Source organism: Oryzias latipes, chromosome 15, assembly GCF_053564925.1.
Source record: "Oryzias latipes strain Hd-rR chromosome 15, Olatipes_Hd-rR_3.1".
NCBI lineage: Eukaryota > Metazoa > Chordata > Actinopteri > Beloniformes > Adrianichthyidae > Oryzias > Oryzias latipes.
The window spans coordinates 16,809,944-16,830,131 of record NC_136251.1 but is presented as its reverse complement, the minus strand read 5'-3'; the positions used below and the strand labels follow the sequence as shown (position 1 = coordinate 16,830,131).

At 37.6% G+C, this 20,188-nt stretch overlaps 1 protein-coding gene across 3 annotated transcripts in view; it reads right to left on the bottom strand.

The window, feature by feature from the left end:
- Positions 1-20,188, bottom strand: part of hectd2 (HECT domain containing 2) — a 61,631-nt gene that overhangs the window by 22,566 nt on the left and 18,877 nt on the right. For all 3 annotated transcript variants that reach the window (XM_011484259.4, XM_078932412.1, XM_078932413.1), the window contains 9 exons: positions 18,807-18,916; positions 18,194-18,342; positions 17,988-18,111; positions 16,717-16,813; positions 16,521-16,628; positions 14,365-14,497; positions 12,162-12,250; positions 3,672-3,736; positions 2,763-2,856 (listed from right to left, as the gene is read on the bottom strand). In XM_011484259.4, the coding sequence (XP_011482561.1) occupies positions 2,763-2,856; positions 3,672-3,736; positions 12,162-12,250; positions 14,365-14,497; positions 16,521-16,628; positions 16,717-16,813; positions 17,988-18,111; positions 18,194-18,342; positions 18,807-18,916 (969 nt within the window). The remainder of the gene's footprint in view (positions 1-2,762; positions 2,857-3,671; positions 3,737-12,161; positions 12,251-14,364; positions 14,498-16,520; positions 16,629-16,716; positions 16,814-17,987; positions 18,112-18,193; positions 18,343-18,806; positions 18,917-20,188) is intronic.

Below are 20,188 nucleotides of genomic sequence, written 5' to 3'. Positions count from 1 at the left end.
CACACTTTCATTTCAGTGGAACATCTTTCTCCACTTTCATACACTGATGAGAAACTCAAAAAAACTCCCCTTTTTTAGGTTGAAAAATGAGATTTTGTTTTCTAAAGACATTTTCTTCAAGCAAAAGAAAGCCTTCAATCCAGAAACATAGCCTCCAGTCTGAACTCTGACAAGTTCAGCACATTTTGTCTCCATGTCAAAAGTGCCAAAGAACCCTTAAGCAAAGCAGCAAGTCTTTACAAAAATATTTAAGGCTGCAAATCTGAAATCAATGTACAGAAGCTGTTAAACCGGGAACCTCCTAAAGCCCTGAGAAACTACAAAAGCTCCCTTGCTTTTTTCAATAAAGTTATTTGTATTTTTAAACAAAATTATAGAGGCTGTGGGATGAAGTTGGATTTTGACTTAGCTGCCAACGGTCTAAAATACTCTTTTTTTGAGTCACAATGTATTGGCTGCTGATACCATACAAGCTCCATATCTGATACTCTAATGTTACACAACACTGTGGTCAGTTAAAGCACCACCTTTTTGTGTGTCTGTGTGTGTGTGTGCGGGTGGTGCAGTGGCAAAAGGAGTTTTTGACCTTCACAGTCAGGAAGGTTTTGGACGTGACACAAATTACGGATCAGATCACTTTGCCTGGATACAGCTTGTGATTTTTCACTCAGTGGATTGTTACATAAGCCTTAGTGTGACCTACTTTCCACTTTAGCATCCCTATTTTCTATCCGGTGTTAGTAAACGGAGTGAAGTTCAATCTGCTGTACAGAGTTACTTCACTCTTTTGCCAGAAAATGCTTCATTTAAATACCTGGCATCTGTCATTAAGTTCTGTGTGTAGCATATATCTGACTTAAAAGGAAGAACATGTCATTGACAAGTGGAAAACCTTTGCAAAGGTTGCAACTTCTATTAGGTGTGAGGGTCTGGACAGCTTCTCCCTGTAGATGTACAGAGAAGCTAAAGCTTCTCATTTTTCTCTATGGAACTCAACAATTTTAGACGTAAAAATTCATAGAAGACAGTTAGAAAAGACTAAAAGGTATGATCGATGTGGAAAGTTTGGCTTAGGAGAGCATCAATAACAACAATTAACAGAATTCTCTACAGTGATAGTGGAGCATGGTGGTGGATTGTGCAATGGTTTGGACATGGAGGATCAGACATGACCAGACGAGACCAGACCAAGACCAGACCAAGCCACACAGTCGGATCAATTAATGGGATCTATTCAGATGTTCTCTGTGCATTTGAGTTTGTTTCAGTTTTAATTTTTAGGTTTGCTTGGTGTAAAAAACATCTTGCAAGGACAAATTCAAACAGATCATTGCTTGTCTTGTTCTTTTAACAAAGTCACCCATTTAGCCAAATTAGAAACAATACACGTGACGGGTAAGGGCTGGCTGAATTTGGATCAGTAGCCACACTATTCCCATTATAGAATGCAAAAAATGAATGTAATATGAAGGTAATTATGGTGTTGGAATGATCTAGCTAAAGTTCAGGGCTTGAAACAATTCTATGCTGGGATCTTGGCAGAAAAGAACAAAATAGTGAGTCAAACAGTTGTTGATTTGAGCCAAAATAAAAGTGGAACACAAATCAGTTTGCACCTTCGCTTTTTTGTATTAGTGGTAAACTGGCAAAAAGAGAAATTAAAGTTGACACATTTTGACTCTCATTAACCCAGAATGCATAGTAGTTAGGGTTTGCCACATATTCTTTAATTGATTAAAAAAGGCACATGTGCAGAAAAAAGAGGGTGTTTATTTCTGAATCAGTACGGCACCAAAACTTTCAGTTTTATATTGACATTCAATGCAGAGAATTAAAAGTATCAATGTGAGAGGGGAATGAAATGTAGAACTCTATCACCCTCTGTTGGTGGATGAGAGAACTGCAGAAGCTTAACTGAAACGGCTGTTTTATTTTAATTTTTTTATTTTAAAGAGCTATCATATTGATGTTGTAATTACTTTATGTTCCGGAGCTAGCAAAATGGCATTCTGGGTTAATACAATTGTTTATCTGCAAACAGAAGTATGACTTGAGGAAAAAACTTCTAAACCAAAAATCTTTTGTGATAATTTTCTTTCCCTTTGGTTTTCATACATTTCTGTTTTTCACTCTATCAGTTTTTAAAAATACACTTTTATTTTGTGAAATTGGCAGAAAGTAAAATATTTACATAATTAAAAAGTTGAAAGGCTATTATACAACACTTCCACTGAGACTTGTGGGTAGTAGATGTCTGCAGGCTCCATCATGTATTATTATGATTCTACTTTAAGAATAATGGCTTTAGGGTTTATTAAATGCTGTTATGTTTTTTTCTAGCTTTCTTTCAATATGGTTTTTCATTTTAACTAGAGACAATATGTTGCATCTCAAATGACCTTAGTCTGAAGTGAAAAAAAGCCTAGACAGCTGTTAACCACTTAAATAAACAGATATTTAAATATATATAAATTCATTTTAAACGCATGAGTAAAATATACCACCGCTTATTTAAATTGTTGCTCAAAGTAAAGTGTTTGTGTTTGCATAAAAACTCGAGTGTCCTCAGGAACGTGGCCCATTAATGTAATCTGACTTCAGGATATTAACTGCTGAGACCCTGGTGTGTTTAATTTTTCATGAACCCAGTGTTCACAAATGCTGCTGTGTGAACCATCAACTGACTCTCAACCCCATAATATTACTGAATACACTTTTAATCTTTGCAATCCGAGTCTCAGACAACAAGTTAAGACACTTACCGGCATGACCTGCTGCAGGTCCTCTAAGGTGGCTGTTGCCATGCCAACAAAGGCATTCTGGTCACATGGTACAGTTGGTGGACTGAGGAGCTTCCTTTAAATAAATAAGAACAAAAAATAATGGTTCAGGTTCAAAAACACAAACGAATAAAATATTCAAATTAAAGAAGCATCTTTGGTGCAGTGATTCACACGCTAATAACAAATAAAATGTTCGCAAGAAAGAGATGTCAGACTGTCAGGGTGCATCCGTTTCAGCCTTTACAGGCAGATTGGATCAAATGCAGTAAAGGGCTTTGATGTTTTGACAAGAAAAAAAAAGCTAGTTGCTGGCTGCAGGTCAAGAAGGATCACACTCATCATTAAGTTGAAGAGTGGTGGTTCATTTCCTGGCTCCAGATGAGGCTCTTAACTGTGATGTGTGAAAACTGATGCTTGAGTAAATAGCTGCAGGAAAGTTTTTCATAATTGCAGTCATCTAAGCATTAAGTGCATAACTTAGACAAATGACATCATTGTAATCCAACAAGATCTAACTAAAATATAACTTTATTTTTTTTAAGCAGAAAGGTTTTTATAACAACAACAAATAATGAACCAAAAGATTTAACCTGGGCTTTCTAAATGTTAATATGTGATAATGTAAGGCACAAAAACGACCAAACTGATGTGTTAACTTCATCTCCAAGCCTTGAAAAAGATGGCATGTCCTAAAAAGCTGTTTCAGCTTGTAAAAATGTCACCAATACTAAGATCATTGTTAAGCAGAATAGTGCAATAAAGTAAAATAGTGTTTATGGAAGAAAAGTAAAAATTGAATACCAACTCAACTGTAATCTATAAATTTTAAAGATAAAAAAAAGACCAAACTACACAGTTGGATCAATAATGTGTCAGGTGAAGACTTACCTGTAACAGTAAAGAGGGAAGTGGATGTCCAGAGCGATACTGTTATAAACCGCTAAGCCCATCAGCTGAGAACACACGATTAAGGAATAAACCCACAAACAGTTTATGTACATTCAATAAATGATAGTTTTGAAAAGAAAATTGTAAATGATAAAATTGACGAGCAAAAAAGGGAATCGGCACAGAAAAAAATTTAAAGGCCTTCCCACTTGAGGGCTAAAGTAGCAGGATGGAACTAAACAAACGCGTTAATTTATGAATTAAAGGTTTGACTCCGTTTTCTTACTGCAAATGTAAACTTCAATTTGGGAGGGATAACATCAGAAGTTCACAAATTTGATCAAAAACGCTGTTGTGAGTGGTAAATGTCATAAAGTGAAAAGTGATTTGAATGCTAAATGTGCATCAATACAATAGGAATAATTGTTTTGGTTAGTTAGTTAAAGAATTACAGCATGAATGAAATTATTAAAGATGCCTTATAAATCCAAAAAATCTGTTTTAGATCAGGAATTTTTAAAGAAAATGTTTAAAAAAAACAAACAAGATCAGTGGTTAAACCTCCTGCTCTGCATCTGTATGTAAATAAAGTGTGTTTGATTGATAGAGGGAGAAACATGGGGACTGTAATCTCCACCAGCAACTTTTTTCCCTCCTTAATTAGGTCAAAGGGGCGGTGGCCCAATATCACTCCTACTCTCACGTGCACACACACACACTTACAGCTGACACATGTGGGAACCACATGTGTCGTAAATGCGTGTGCCAGCTGTGTAACTGTGTGCGCTTATTTCAGGTAAGTGATACACACACAGCTCGTGTAAAACACACACATATACATATATACACACACATACAGCGCAGAGAAAATAAAATAAACATACTCTGAAATGAATTACCGCAAACCAGAAGGTAGTTAGGAATTCACTTACAGACAGGCACAAACATCACAACTCAGACTACCACCAGTTTTGCGCTTGTTTCAAGGGGACCATTAGGAAAGCCTGGACAACAGTTTGACTGTAGGGACGCAAAGGATTTTCCACTTTTTATTTTAAATGTGTATGGTTTGACACACTGCACCCTTGAGAACTGACCAAAGACTGTAGCAGAGCAAACTACATTCAGCTGCTTGATTTTATTTTTTATGTCACTCATTTCTAGCAGTTCATCAAAGATCTTTCTGCTACATAGTATGAGGTCATACTGTTGCTGGACAGAACCAGTGTAAGACCCACTCCAATGAAATGTGTCTGTGGCATTTTTCTCACGATGGAAAAAAAAAAACTTTATAAAGAAAAATTAAGCTTAAAAGTGTATTTATGATTATTTTTTTATTTAAATAATTGGGAAAAAAATGCCATCAGAAAAAGCTTGTAGCTGTGCCGTAGGACATATAATGGCAAGCCACAAGTTCCCATGCTCCGCTCCATTCTGATGTATCCACTTGTAGACAAACAGATCCATGTACGTCTACATTTTCCTCATCCAAGCTGGCATCCGGCTCAAAACTGTATGTCTGGATAGCTCTAACATTACTCGCCATATTTGTTGCATAGTTTGCGGGTGTGAGGAGCTGTAAGCTAGCGGGAGAGAGTGGAAACAAAGGGATGATGGGAAATGTAGGCGGTCCCGCCCACAACTCTGAAGGGAATTTCTAATGAACTCCTGCCAGATCTGCAGAAAATATGTCCCAGAAAACGACAAGTTTTTGATTTTGCATAAAAAAAGATGATTAGAGTGGGAATTTAATCGCAAGTAAAAGAGAAAATTATTTTTGTTTTTTTATCCAGATAGAGTTAAGGTGATCTTTCCAAGGTCAGTATTAGGCTGAGAACCAACTCAGCTGGTGTAAATGGGACTTAAAATTCATAAACTACTGTACACCTCTGTTATCCCCCTGAGAACTGAATTTATTTCCAACTATGAAAAAAAAGTCACTAATGTTTTTGCTTTCAAGTAAATACTTAAATAGCAGCAATAGTTTGGAGCAGAGACGGTTTGATACATCAACAGACGTCAAGGGGTTAAACCCAGGTGAGGTCAAGGTAACGCAGTGGGTTAAGAAGCTCTCTAGCAATCAATTGGTTGAGGTTTCCACTGAACGGTCAATGTACCTTTTTCTGTTTGTTTTTTTTAAATGAACATCTATAAATCCCCAGAGATGGGAGATTTGAGACTCATCCTGTATCAAGCTCCACAAATATTTGTTGACATTTGGATTAAACTGGGATGCTGGAGGGCAAAAGGAAACTTGATGACACTGAGTCCTTTCATAGGATTGGTTGTTTGGAACTCTTCCTCTAAATTCCCTCAGCTAAACCTGATCCAGTAATCGTAACTTTCAGATTTTTCTTTTAAAACAGAGTGGAGAACAGAACAAATGTCAGCCTAAAAATGTTTCATGTACAGTAGACTGTAGTAGCTAATCACGTGTTGCTGACGACTTATTAGGAGGTGATTGAAAGCTGGATGATGCGATTAAATTGAGAAATTTGAACTTTTAGCATATAAATTGAGATGTTTGGTGACTCAGGCTACATGTGGTTTTCCTTACACACGGTTTACTATTTGGTTCATAAGTCTGAAAAAAAATGTCTTTAAAGACCAATTTCAATGAAAGTTCTGAAAAAGATGGCGTTCCTTTGTGTGCAACAACGCCCTACTCTCAGAAACAGGTTTTGTTTTCTTGTAAAGATCATCCGGGACAGACACTACCCTGCCGACGCACTGATCCATTGTGTGGACTCAGGCCACAACCCCAGACACCGCAGGGCTTAAAGCATCCACGCACACACCAAACGCTTTCACAACCGCTTCTTCCCAGCTGCAGTCAGAATGCTAGCGCAGGCCTTAAGAGAGGGGAGACTGGACTTAACTGAACCACACAACATGCTAACCAACCGGGACACTAAGTGCAATGAACAACCACAATATGTCACAAACATGACAAAAAGGTGGAATAATAAAAAGGTTGAGACACTGCAATAATGTGTGGTTATGACTGCATTACGTCTTTCTGCAAGTCATACATATTTAAATATCTTAAATGATATTATCTTCAATTTTGTTCCCCATTTTCATTTCTGATCCTTGTTAGTCTTTGTTGTGTTGTTGTCCTTATGTATTTCACCCTGACTTAAGAGCTGCCGAAGAAAAATTCTAATGTACTTGTCTTAAATTTCCAAATGGCAATAAACTCTTATCTTATCCTATCCTATCCTATCCTATCCTATCCTATCCTATCCTATCCTATCCTATCCTATCCTATCCTATCCTATCCTATCCTATAACATGTTCTTGTAGCATTTTCCTGATAATGGTGGAGATCTATAAAGACAATTACCGTAAGCTTAAAATTGCATTTCTGAGTTATTTTTTATTCAAATCGTTTGGAATAAGGAACAGACACAAAAATAGCATTGGAAAAAGCTTGTAGTTATGATCTAGGTTCTACAATTGGTGGGCCACAAACTCCCTGCTCTGATCTATTCTGACGCATTCATTTGTAGAGGACTAGACCCATGTACGTCTTTGCTTTACTCGTCTAAGCTTACATCTGGTTTAAAACTGTACAGTACCTGTTATGTTGTGTTTGGGTTGTGAGGGGCTGTAAAATGGCTGCAGGGAGCGTGTAAACAAAGGGATGATGGGAAAAGGGGATAGGTGTACTTCAAGCCAACAGTTCCACTGTTGGCAGGAACTGGTGAATTTCTATGAACCACTGCAGCTCTACAGACACTATGTCTATGGTTTTGTTTTGATTTGTTTTATTTTAGCTAAAAATCATAATTAACAGACCACTGGGAATGCATTTAAAATAGATCTAAAGATGATCAAAGTTGGTGTAAAAAATATGGAAAGTCCCTTTCAACCCCTTTTTTAATGCATGCTTATTTGTTATTAGGTTCAAGTTTCCACCAGTAAGAGTAACTACCATGACAATTTTAGACTCAGACAATACTCATTATCTGAGTTTTCTAGTTGCCACTAATTTTGATGATTACATTGTCTTAACTTTTGCTTTTATGGCATTTAAAAAATGAGAGACATAGCAACCCAGACTGTAAAAGGACAGGGAAAATGCATTTGGTCCTGCAACGTCTATTTTCCTGTCTTTGTTTCTTTCTTTATGGGATTTTGCATCTTCTGTTCTATCCTTTTTCTCTAGCCTTCTGGCTGGATATAGTCTGCTTTTGTTCTTAACAAGAATAAATCCATGACGATGCAGCGGCGTCATGACGACTGCGCATGAACACAGGCTGATGAATTAGCTCTTAGAACAATTGCACATGTGGAACACCCAGGAGGAAACACACAAAGACAAGTCAAACACAAGTTAACACACTTTCTTTTGTTTTCCTTTATACTCTCACTGGCTCTGCCAAACAACACACACACACTTTAAATATGTGCAACATGAATTAACACGTCTTTTGTAACTCCTTTTTCCTGATCTTTTCAACCCATCAAGCGTGTGGTCCTTATAGATATGTAAAACCTATATACATAGGCGCATTACCTCAGAGGATGTCCCACATCTTCACATTCTTTGCACCACTCAAACCCAAATTCAAGTCCAGTCTTCATACAATTAAAGAATTCATAGATTAATAGTTCTTATTTTTAAATCCTCATACTATTTACCCAGTTGAAAAGTGGTGGTTTAACTTTTGAGCACACATGCGCACACAAGCCTGGCCAGGAACAAGCAGCTATTAGGTTATATAACCTTTTGACAGTTCCCAGCTGCCTTGTAACTAACTCTGAAGTGCAGGAGCTTTCTGCAAACACACACAAACACTGTCATGCAGATACACAACCATGGAACATTTTACAAAACTTCAGTAATAATCGACAGAGCGTCTTTGCTGTGTTAGAAACTGGAAAATCCTAAATGAATGCATTCATTTAAATAATATAGTTTTAGAAAGCATTATGATCTGCTTCACACCTTTTTTTGACAATGTTGCCTGTTGAGCAGTTTTTTTTTTTTGGGGGGGGGGGGGGGGGGGGGCAACAATAACTTTGAGGTGAGACAAATATGTAATTATTGACTTTTCAGCTGCTGTGAGTTTTGATTGGAAGCCTGGAAAATCTCAAATTCTGTTAAACTGATGCTATTTAGGGAAAAACCATAATGCCAGGGCTTTGCAGTTGTGGGTTCAGCAACTTTTTCCTTTATGCATCAGAAAGAAACTTTCGTTTCTGGTGAAAAAAGCTGGAAAAATAAGGAGTCCTCTGTCCTTCTTAGACAAACCTTGTTTTTATTCCATGTTAAATTGCAGAAGTAGTTAATAGCTTGCATGTTTCCTCATTGGTCATTTATCGTTTACGTAAAGTGACGGGCAATTTGTTTTAAGAAAGGTGATGGTGCTGGTTATAAGTCCGATGAGGTTTCCCTCAGATATTTTACTGCTAATGCTTGGCATATTATGCATTCACAAAAATTGAAATTTTGCCTGTATGGTTCATGAATTTCCTAAGAAAAAATGTAAGGTCCCAGTTAAGCTATATGCTAGCACAAAAAAAGCCATAACTGGCTCAAAAAGCTATAGGGTTCCTGATCCCTGCATTTAATCATTGTCTAAACTTCCCATAGAAATAGTGGGCAAAAACTATTATTATGAACATGGGTTTTTACTTTTGCAATTAGTGAACAGTAAAATATTCTACAATATTATTTTTTCCATTAGTTTGTAAAAGTAACTTAGGGCTCTGATCATGTCTTTAAAACCATCCTCTCTAACCACTGACAGAGGTCTCAGTCCTTCTAGAAACACGTTAAGGATGCTCTGTGTAATGTTTCAGCCATATCTGTGAGCTGGTTCCTCCCTAGTCCACGGTCATTGGGGCAGACCATAATTTGGGCAAGGGTGTCCGGAACGCCTGTAATCGCGCTGCGCTAACCAAGTTTTTGAGTCCGGTCACGAGTTCTACTTACAAATCAGGCGTTCATTGATCACGCGCTGACGGTTCAACCAGTTGAACCCTTTAACGCTGAATCGCAGTATTGTGACCAATAAGGCTACGTTCACACTGCAGGGCTTAATGCTCAATTCGGATTTTTTGAAAAAATCCGAATTATTTGCTAGACCGTTCACATTTCCAAGTAAATCCGAACTTTTGTGATCTCCAGTGTGACCGTGACACGACCCAAACGAGACCCGCATGCGCAGAAGCCAGAAGAATACTCAACGGTGAACGACGTCACTTGTTTGCGGAGCAAACGTTAACAATGGATGTCAACAACAGTGTTGTCAAAAGCGGAGCTCTTTTTGTAATATTAAATTTATTTTCACGAAGGAGCAGCACAATTACAATCTTCTCATTTTAAGAAGGCAATGGAGTCTGGATCGTCTGTACCCACTGTTGTGGAATGGAAATGTGTATGTGTTGGAGCCGCTCGCCCGCGTGTGTGCAAGCGCGTGCCGCGATAGAGAATAGGGGGGGGGGGTGCAGTGTGTGCGCGCATTCATGTTGTGTGTTACGGAGGACGGTAATAAAAGAAGGTTTCCCCCAGAATAAATGCTATGGACTCTTTATTAACCCGTTCTGGAGAATCTAAGGATCAGAACAGGGAGGAGGAGGAGGATCGCCCGGGTCCCCCGCGCTTGAGCACGGTCAAAGGGGAGAAAGAAAAAAAAGTTATCGCGGTAAAGGTTCAACACCACGCTCTGCCATTTATCTGGAAATTTTTTCAAAAACCGCCCAGTTGCGATCAGAGCCCTGGAGTTTGGCCTGAAAAGAGCGATCAGCCCAAATATTAATCCAATCGGGGACATCGCTTCCCTTCCACTGACGGGTCTCAGCAGCATCGTCCACCATGGTTGATGTTTACGTTCTCGTTCCTGCCTACTTTAACGCAAAATGATGACGTTTGTTGCGTGTCGATGACGTACAGTTCGGAATCAAGTCGCCTGGCCGGTCAGACGGCGGTCGCAATTGAAAAGAACGGCTACAATTCGGAATCAGGCCGGCAAACCCACGGGGCCTGGGTCGCAATTGAAAAGATCGGATCTGTGTCATTCAGACTGTCGTGAAAAGATCGGAATTGGGCCGCTTAGGGGCAAAAAATTCGGAATTGGGTCGTTTCAGCCTGCAGTGTGAACGTAGCCTAAGAGACTCGGATTTGGTAGTGACGTGAATTTCTTCCTTGTTGCTACCTGCATGTCTGGCACTGGTCCTGTGTGTCCAACACCGCCTGGATGTGCGTTCATAACACCCTGTAGAGCACATTCTGAACGCACCACACGCAGTGTGAATGCAGCATTAAGTGTAAGTTTCTGGTTGTGTCAGAATTCCTTCCCTACTCACTATTGTGCACTATATAGTGCGTTCGCCATTTTTAGTGCTCTCCAAATCTACAATTCTTTTTTTTTACTACAATTCCAAAATTCAGTTCCCCTAGAAATTTCCCAGAAGCCTCTGTCAAAAACCAGTGTGCATCAATGCTCACTAGATCGGCGAATATAGACGCATTCCGTCGTAACTATGTTTGCTAAAAAAATTATTTAAATGTTTTTTTTTTAAAAACCATCAAAGTTTTTATCTTCAGAAGACAGTGGACTCATAAATGATCGTCGCAAAACGCTTATATCAATGAGATTTTAACTTTGTGAAATCGATGACATCATATCATCATTAATTCTTAGTAACCCAGGTCCTTTTTAAGTGTTTTTAAAATTTGCTCTATTGATTTATGTTCAAAATAAAGTTTTTTGTGGCAATGCTTGATATCAGTATTCTTAGTACAACACCAACATCTTTTTTTTACAGATACATTTTCAATATATAATACAATAATTCAACAATGAACCTGCAGCTGTCCAAAAAACTCAATTTCAGGTATAAAATTATGACAATTTAAAAAAAAAAAATGTACAAAAAAATTTGTAATTAAACAAATTGCGAATAAACTGTTTTTTAGACTAAAACATGTAAAGACAAAATAAAAATGCTTAAATTCACAAACAAGCCAAAGACTAGACTAGATTTTTTCCAAGGGTTTTCACAATTTGTCATAACTCCTGTTAAGTTTTTAAACCAAGAATTTTAAAGCTAAAAACTATTTGATACCTCTATGTAAAATTTTGAATGAAAACTACAGTATATTCAAAGGTCATTGTTGGTGTCATTCTTATGTCATGATGAACAGCCGATGTGATTGGCAAATGCATGGCTGAGTTGAGAATGCATGGATGAGGGTTAATCCTTCTAGTTTTTTAGTTTTATAACACATATTTATGTCATTTCACAAACTTAAATAGGATGTGCGTTTCAAATGTACCCCAAGTACACCCCCGCCCAAAAAAACCCATAATAAACTGAGTTTAAGATTACAATCCAGCAAGACTTCTAATGCTAAAATTATCATCTTTTGCATGTATAGATTCAGCCTAAAGTGATTAAAGATGCATAATATGTACAATGAAGAAGCAGCAACAAAAAAAAAGGTTTTACAAACCCAGATTTAATGCGTAAGGATACTGTTCCCACCAACTGGAACTCTGAATAGTTGTCACACTTCCAACTGCTGAACCAATGGCAGCGCGAGTCTTTCATGTAGGTGAACATCCCTACAAAAAAGAAACCTCACTGTAACATTTTAACACACCGGCCAGTTAGTAAAACCAAAACCAAAGAGATTAACAGTCTTTAGACAGACGGCAACACAAAAGCTGCAAAAGAAAATGAGTCAGTGATACATTTAGGATTATAAAAGAATACATAAATAAATCAGGAAGATTAAAAAATGCTATAAAGGACAAAAAGTTACTTTTTCCCCGTCTTTGGTCTGCTTAGCCAGAGCAGAGATGTTTATTGTCATCAAGTGGCAATCACTTTGGTCCAGTTAAATAAAAAATAGAACTGAATTCAACATGCACATTTGCTGCCACTTGCTTATTATGATAAAGGGAGTGATGTTTCTGTGAGGATGCACAGCTTTACATAAAATCACTATTTGAAACCAGGAAAAATGTTTTTGATATATCAACAGAAAAAGGTAACTGGATTCTGGGGAAAGTCAATAAAACATATAAAGGAAAACCACATTTTGTTAAACAACAAAACATGTATTTGCAATTGTGGTATTTTTTTTCTTTTTTTGTAGGTTTGTGTTCTTTATTTGGTTAGGCTGCTTACTTCCTTTGGGAATAACTTGCAAAAGCCTTGCCAGCATTAGATGTGTAATGCAGGAAAACACGATAAGAACTTTGTTAAGTAAAACTTTCATCCTGTCATTATTCCTAGTCCAGACTTAAAGGGTTTTCCAGCCCTGACAGAGGAACAGCAGCAGTCTGTTCAGAGTGGAGGCACATCTGGCCAGCCTGCTTCTACAAATGCAGGAAATCGACACTGCTCCAGTCTGAAAAGGCTGTGTGCACATATGTGTACACCTGTCTGTGTGTCTGCGTAGCTGGGTGTGTGTTTGTGTGAGCCAGAGCAGGGGGGCTTTCCCTGCACAGCTAATGAGGGGAACACAGTCCTCATTGAGTGTGTTGCTTCAGAGCCGCTGTCCCCTGGCAGGGAAAACACAGAAGACCGCGGAAAAGATGGAGTGACGATGGAAAAAACTACTTGGTCAGAAGAGACAGACAGACAGAAAGAAAGAGTGTCAAAGTCACAGATGTGGAGAAAAAATATCTGTCCAAACGGGCTGAGCAGACAAGCTATTCTGAGAAAAACATCTGCCAATAAAAAGGACATTTATTGTAAAAATAAAAGAAAAAAAATGCAAAAATACTCATTTAATTTTAGAAAAATTAAGTTTCACCTAGAGTTTTGAGTTGGTAGATTTGTTGCAAAAGCATAATATGTTTTTAAAAATTCTAAAATAGTCTTTAAAAATATAATTCAATAAAGAAACCCTTCATCTTTTAGGAACTTACATTCAAGGTTAAAAAGCAACACTTTGAGTTTTAAAATTCATATTACTGCAAATAAAACCGATACAACTTTAAAAGTCCCTCCTACTTTGCCCACTTTATATCAAAAAGCAAAATTTAAACATGCCTGCAATTTAAATTATAATATTTATTTGGTAACCAAAAGCACTTACTGTGCTTAAAAGGAAAAATACTCAAATCTTTCAAATAGTAACTCAAGCTCAGCAGGAAGAAACTGCAACAGATTACTTTTTCAAAAGCACCACCTTTAAAACAGATCTCAACTTCTAAACTTTTCTCACTCAATAAAACTGAAATTTATAGTAATATTTCTGAAGGAACAAGATGAGAAAAGCAGAAAAAAAGACATTGGCTTAAAAAAAACGGAACATATTGTGGTTCAGAGATAATAACAGACATGGAAAAAGGCTAAAAGACAACTAAAAGAAAGAAAACAGTCGTAATAAGGACTGGACTGGCACTATTTCTAAAACCAAAACCGTGCCACTTTCCTTACTTACTTAAGTGCTCCTGCTCCCTGGTGAAACCTCACAGAGCACATCTGCTGAGGACTGTAACTAATAAAAATGTACTTTCCATTTCAACCAATAAAAACCTGAGTATGTTTGCCTTTTTTTTACAGGGGAATTGCTTCATTTTCCACAGACTCTACATCAAATCAGGATTCAAATTCTCTGATATAAGCTGTCACCCCTTAGGAGAACACTGAGGACAGTTTCTACATCTGCTCTTAAGTGGAACACCTGGAGATGGTGACCCTGTTGAGTCAAAGCGAGCCCTACCATAGTCTGTGTGGAAGATCTGTCGCACCAGCAGCAGGAACCACTCCTTCGTCAGGCCGCCCATGTCAAGCCCCGCCTCCCCGACAAACGTCACACGAAGCTTCTTCTTCAGGTCACACCGCTTTCTCGTCAACTGTAAACAGAGATTCAGAGATTTTCTCGTGCCCGACACAACTTTGAAATAATCTGTGGGATCTAAAATAGTCTTTTTGCAAACATGATTTAATAAAAAAAAGACTGTCGCAAGAAGCAAACAGTGTTGACAAGATTTCTGAAGCCAACAGGTATGTATGTTTGAGTGTATATGGACAGGCCCCGCCCCTTTTAGATTTATTATACATCTTCACCTGACAGTGATGATTATAAACTTCAAGCAACTTATTGCTTTGTGATTATACCCCCCCCCCCCCCCCAGTCTTCTTCCCTCCTTTTCTTTTCCATCCGGTCTGACAAAAAAAACAGCCTACAAATATAATTACCATAATATAAATAAAGTTTAGTCTAAATGACAAAAGGGGTTAATTCAAATATACACCGTTTGTGACGGAAGATTCATCACCTCATGTTGTAACAGTAAAATATGTCCAACACAAGAGGTTTTCACCTCTCTCTCTGTTTGCTCAGCTGTTGGACAGGACAAGTAAAAAATAAATAAATAAATAAATTTAAAACTTTATCTTACGACGGAGTTTAAGGGCCACCAAAAAAAATAAAGGAAAAATTACGAGATTTTAAGTCGAGAAAAAACTCGTAATTTTACTAGATTAAAGTTGAAGTGAGCACACAGAGCAGCAAGTGAACACCGCACAACAGCAGAGCAGACCGACTAAACTCAATGGAACAGGTAATCAGAATCAGAATTCCTTTATTTATCCCACACGTGGGAAATTTGTTCGTCACCATAGCCAATGACAAAAAACGTAACATAACAATAACAAACAATAAGATTGCAAAATTTAAAAAGCTATTTGCAGACAGTTCAGGTAAAGAAAAATGTGCAAAAAAGAAAAAGAAAGAAAAGAAGAAAGAAAGATGTGCAAAGGTTATCTGTTGCATTGTGAGTTATTGTAGAGTTGAATTGTGTTGGGTATGAAGGATTTCTGGTATCTGGTATCTGGTAAGCTGAATGTTTATTGATAACGTTCAAAATGTTTGGAAGCTCATTTGTTTGATTTACAATTTATTAATGTTGTATTCAGGATCTCTGCAGCTGTTGATGAAGCCATCAGTCTCCCTGCAGCTGTCCACTTCAATCCCTTCTTCCTCCACCAAAGATCTCTACGTTTGTGTGATGCTTCCGTCTGAGGAGGAGCACTTTTTGGTATTTTCAATGTTCTAATGCTAATATAACAGACTATTTTCATTCCTCTTTATTGTTTTGAAATGAAAAATCTAAATCTTAAATCTAGAGATTAATCTTAAATCTTTAAAGTAATATTGAAAATAAAATTAAAAAAAATACTTTTGAAACTTGAATATACCAAATGAAAAATAATGTTTATTTGTAACAGCTCCTGTTTTGCAATTTCAACTTTCATGTTTTCATTATTTCTCTCCCTTTGATTTGAATCCTAAATTTACAGTTTGAGTTCAGACTTTTTGTTTTTGGGGGGTTTCTTCTGTTGGTGTCGCCCATTTTATCCATCCTCTGATGTGGCGTATAGGGGTGTTAACGCTCTTCTAAAGTTTGGTACAAATAGTTTATTTTGTTTGTTATAATTTGTGTTTTAATTATTTCACATTTTCAATATTTCCTTCACTTTTACAATGTGTACTTTTGAGTTTAAAACTTTTTCAAATTTTTTTTTCCTTTTTTCAAATTGACAACCTGTTTTTTTTTTTTATTCACTTTAAGCTGATCCTGATTTAACCCCTCAAAAACTAACATATTACAGCAGCCTTTCTGAGTTTTTGTTATAAAACACAAATATGTCATTTTTTTGTAGGGACTTGTCCTACTATACAGAAGCGAGTAGGAGTAAAGGTATTAAAATGGAGATTGAAAATTTTGAATGCCTTTGCAGGAAAAAAGAAACCCAAAAGAAACAAAGAGTATAGACATACACTACATTTTCTAATCTCGATTTTAAAAAATCCTTTAAAGAAATATAAATCAGTACAAAGTGAATCCGAGTGTTGCATTTCTGGGAGCTGACCTCATCCAGCGAGTCGCTGAGAAGTTGTGCTCGTCGTACTTTAATGTTGAGGAACAGAAGGTTCATGTCCACTCTCTGCCTGCGAGAAACTTTACTGACCAGGCTTTGCTGCGAAACACAAACACACAGCTGTTGTATAAACTTGAACAACAACAACTCGCCTCTTATGTTGTTTGGAGCCTTCTCATTTTCTCACCCTGGCCTGGCTGATCATCTGCTGTTCCGAGTCTTTTTGAATGATGGCTTTCTTCACCACTGTGGACAGGATGAACGGAAACTGACAGAAAGAAAACCTGAAAAAGACAGTAAAAAAAAACAAATAATGAATATTTGCTTTTAGCAAATGTATACATTTGGTGTTCACACTGGACTGTCGTTACCCGATACTAGCGCATGTACCTACAGATGGAAGAACCTTTGTGCGAAATGTTGAAAGCGGTGAAAATCCCGCAAATCTTGCTCCAGGCTTCTGCTTTCACAGCTCTATCTGGATTTGAAATACGTCCACCCAGTCACAAACCACAATCATTAATTTCACCGTCATGATCGATTTTCAATTGGTTGGCACTTCCATGAGTAAAAGGGAACGTCTTCAGTTCATCACTACCAAAACCCAGTCCCTGATTGGTAAAAGTTCAACCTGGTTCAACTTGTGACGCGCAGTTAGTGGCAACGCGTTTTGTACTTAGAGCTTAAAAACTTGCATAGCTATGCATGAACATGAGAGTTTTTATTCCAGCTGGACACAAATCGCTGCTACTAATTTCTTATCCATCATCAATTTTCAAACGGTTTCACTTCCATGAATTAAAAAGGAAGCTATCCATACGCCACTGCCAAATCCATGTCCCCGAATGGTCGAAGTTCAGCTGGTTTAACTTTCAACGCAGGTTCAATGGCTGCGCTTTTTGTATGTACAGCCCGAAAACTGACTTAAAACTTGCGTATAGTTACCCGTGAACACAAGGGTTTTGAACACGGAAGCCTGAAACACACATATACATGTATCTACTTTTCATTGAAAGGGTGTTGCAGAGGCCAGTGTGAATGTAATGTAGTATTAGACAAAATGTATACTCAAATCTTACAGAGTGAGAATGAAAACAGAGTGATTAGAATTTCAATATAATTATAAATAGAAATGCTATGAAATTAACTGTATCAGCAAGTTTACAAGTCAAAGACTTTGTAGCTTCTATAAGAATTCTGTTGATTATTGAAAAACTGCAGGTGGAAAATTCATATTTTTCAGGAACTTTCAAAAGGATTTGGGAAGACATGTGCTCATGTGCCCACATGTATTTTTTATTTTTTGGGGGGCGTTGGATGTGGGATGGAGCTGCTGGTTAACCTAATCCCTGGGATGCGTTGGTTTTGCCAACTGGAAAGAAAACTGTTTCAGTCTGGACACCCTCTGCGGAAAAACCCAACGGATGGAAAATCTAGCAGTGTGACAGTAAATCTGACCGATTTGAGTTGCCGTGGTTCTGCCAGATTCTGTACTCCTCCATGAAATCAATGTGGTCAAGAGTGATGTTGTAGAAGTCAGTGAAGGGCATAATGGGTGGAGAGGAGACACTGTTGGCTGCATCTGAACAAAAAAGATATAAAGAACATAAAATGTGACCCAAAAAAAGAAACACATCCAGCTGTGTGGTTTGTGTGAAACTCACTGAATAGGCTGAGCACTTTGGTAGCAGAGGGAATCCACCAGGAGCACTTTGACAGAGGAGGAAGTTCATCTGGGTCTCCAGGAAACAGGCGAGTGGAGATGAACTGCAGGAGGCGCTCTACCAGCTGTCGGAAGCGGCGTGCAGACAGTCTGCCGGACACACAAGAATGAAAGGGTCTTTAATGGGTCTTAAAGGGTCTTTTTAATGTCTTTGCTACAAAGACATTAAACCTGCACAAGTTCACAAAAAAAGTAACCAAAGGAGAGTCAAAGATCAACCAGATCTGACAGGAAACTGTGGTTTTCTAAAGCTAAGCACAAATAAACACAGTTATCTAATTTCAAGCAGGTTTCCAGTCAATCGTCACCAGAAAAGGACAAGTTTTCTAACATTCTCTTTTCATCTTGACTGAGACAGGAGCTGGCTTGACAGCAGTGTGAAACTGGCTGCATAAAGGTTGTCAAATGGAACATGGGAATGTGCTTTAATTAAAAAAAAATCTAAAGTAAACTTCATTTTACTCTTTTTGCAAAAGTAAAAACTAGAGAAAAAATTCCCTTCAAATCGTGCTCTTGGACATGCACGAGTCCAGTCTAATGTTTTGCATGATTACCTTTTGAGCCAATGAACCAGGAAGTGGTGATCAGCCTCAGACAAAGCAGCGATCTGGCGCAACAGGTGAGCGTATATCACATACGTGTTGGTGCTTGAATACTGGGGGTTCTAAACGAGACAAAAACAACGGTTATTCTACAGCTACCATGCATATTACAAAATAAGCCATAAGAAAAATTCAGAAAGTAGGATTTTATGATCCCACCAGCATTTTATTTATTGAATCAAAATTACTAAAGGTTATAGATATAATAGAATATATATATATATATACACATATATATATACACACAACTAAAAGAAAACAATTTCCACAGAACAAACAAGAGCTGTAAGAAGGAACATAGGAAAGAGAAGGAAAATATTTACTAACAAATAAAAATGACATCAAACAACCTTGTGTAAGGACAACACAAAAATGCATTTCTGTCTGTGGTGTGGGGTTTTGAATTAACATGGACTAAAGTATAAAAATACAAACAATTAAAAGCCTAATGGGACAGTGTATGGACAAACATGACTGTGACAGTGTTTTGAGACCTTGAGTTTTTTTTTGTTTTTCTTTAATTTTGTTGTGTTTCTGTGAATAATTTTTATATGTTTGATGTATAAAAATTATAGTAATTTAATTAAATTCCTTTTTTTTTAAGACGTTGCTTTGGAGCTTCAAAGCTTAGTGTGACTTGCAAACTAAAAATTGCTTCACATAGGCTTCACAACTGCAGGCAGTGTGTATTTATTAATGTACTAGAAGACTGTTTTTTTCCACCATTGGACTTTAATAAAGTTTCTCTCATTGTGTAATTTTACTAGACTTGAGTTATCAGGTGTTCTGTCTGGACATAATAAATACAAAGCATAATTTTTTTATGAAAAAATAAAGTGTGGTTAGGAGAGTAGAGCCTTGGCTTAAATAATTGGCATTCTTTCTCAAAAAACCCGACCTATTTTCACTATGATAAAGCATGGTTGGCTGAAACAGGAGTATTATTTGTGAATTATAAGAGAGGGATAACCCCAGAGGACTGTTCGGCCTGTGCATCAATTTCTGCACAGAGAGAGAGAGAAAGAAGGGAAGAAACAGCAGCTTTCAGAGCTCATAAAGTAGGGAAAATCATCATCAGACAGGAAACCGGGGCAGTCTTCAACCGACATGACTTCACCCAGTGTGAGTATGTGTGTCCATGTGGCTGTGTTCTCATGGGAGCAGCAAGATGAAGCAAGTCTTCAAAGTCAAAAAGGACCAAGTCTAAAGTTTGGCTTGCCAGCATGTTTATGTTTCTTTGTGCTGATGCCACATAAACCCAACATGGAACCGCAGCAGATTCCTACTTTTATCAGATTACACAGCCATCTAGCCACAGATTTTCACGCAGCAAG